We start from the raw sequence: 1,523 nt of genomic DNA, 5'->3' as shown, positions 1-1,523 counted from the left end.
ACACTAAAAAAACAATAATTTTAAACAAAACCCTAAAAATTCAAGAAACGAGAGAAAAAATAACAATTAAATTCATAGCCCGCTTTTGATGGAATCGTCAAAGTGGAAACCGATTTCAGACTGCCCGAAAAACAGTCCCTAATGCCCTTTGATTCCAGGAAACTCACTGCGGGACTTAAAAGGTATCTGCCTAGACAGCCAAGTCAAAACCGTCCTGGTCCTCCTATTTGTAAATAGAGAGGACCGGTATAGTGTTTAATAACCACGGTACTATATTCTTGTCTGCATTATTTTTATGCAGAATTCTTCTATACTTTCAATGTGAACGGCAACAATTTCTTGCCCACAAACCACGGTAATCAGACTTTTCTACTAAGACAACTAGACACGCATGGTCCTCAGAAGCTATAAATATGTACCGTCTCCACATTGTTGATACACAGAACAAGCTTGAGATCCAACATGGCTTGCCAAGCAAAAGCTATCACCCTTCTTCTATCCATCTTAGCTGTCTCCTTATGCAAACCCTCAAACGGTGCAGGCATCGCCATCTACTGGGGTCAAAATGGCAATGAAGGCAGCTTAGCTGATACTTGTAACTCAGGAAACTATCAATTTGTGAACGTAGCTTTCCTATCTAGTTTCGGCAATGGCCAATCTCCGGTGCTGAACCTAGCAGGCCATTGTGACCCCAACGCCGGTACTTGCACCGGCATAAGCAATGACATTAGATCTTGTCAAAATCAAGGAATCAAGGTGCTACTTTCCATTGGAGGTGGTGCAGGCGGCTACTCCCTTTCATCGGCCGACGATGCAGGGCAAGTTGCAAACTATATCTGGAATAACTTCCTTGGTGGCCAGTCCAGCTCACGTCCGCTAGGCGATGCCATCTTAGACGGGGTTGATTTTGACATCGAGTCAGGTTCAGGCCAGTTCTGGGATGATCTTGCTAGGGCACTTAATGGCTTTAGCCAACAAAGGAAGGTATACTTGGCTGCAGCTCCACAATGCATCTTCCCTGATGCTAATCTAGACACGGCAATCAAAACTGGCCTCTTTGATTATGTGTGGGTTCAATTCTATAACAATCCTCCATGTCAATACGTAAATGATGCTACCGGTCTCTTGAGTGCATGGAACCAATGGACCACAGTTCAATCCAATCAAATATTCCTGGGACTGCCTGCTGCTCCGGAGGCAGCCCCCAGTGGTGGATTCATCCCTTCTGATGTGCTCATTTCTCAGGTCCTTCCATCTATCAAGGGTTCACCAAAGTATGGAGGCGTTATGCTCTGGAGCAAGCAGTATGACAATGGGTATAGTGCAGCTATAAAGGGCAGTGTCTGAATTTTTTTCAGCCCTGCTGTTCCCCATGCTGTGTGCTCCTGATTCCTGAATAAATTTGATATGTATACATGCCACAATATGTTTGTTCTAAACAGTGTATGCGGCGATCAAAATATTATGTTTACTTAAATTTCAAGCTAAATAAAACGAAATAATATAATCAATTTACCAGTGAA

The 1,523-nt window shown here is 43.3% G+C and overlaps 1 protein-coding gene across 1 annotated transcript; it reads left to right on the top strand.

Annotated features, from left to right (window-relative positions):
- Positions 1–445: 445 nt before the first annotated feature.
- LOC118057259 (acidic endochitinase SE2) lies at positions 446–1,523 on the top strand. Its single transcript, XM_035069776.2, has one exon. It carries the CDS (start codon positions 463–465, stop codon positions 1,345–1,347), a length of 885 nt encoding a protein of 294 aa, XP_034925667.1. The 5' UTR covers positions 446–462; the 3' UTR covers positions 1,348–1,523.

The sequence above is a fragment of the Populus alba genome, chromosome 15, assembly GCF_005239225.2.
Source record: "Populus alba chromosome 15, ASM523922v2, whole genome shotgun sequence".
NCBI classification, from domain to species: Eukaryota; Viridiplantae; Streptophyta; class Magnoliopsida; order Malpighiales; family Salicaceae; genus Populus; species Populus alba.
This window is presented reverse-complemented; position numbering and strand designations above follow the sequence as displayed.

Bases quoted from the DNA above. Each gene is read 5' to 3' on its own strand.
- LOC118057259 (XM_035069776.2), top strand. From the start codon at position 463: ATGGCTTGCCAAGCAAAAGCTATCACCCTTCTTCTATCCATCTTAGCT.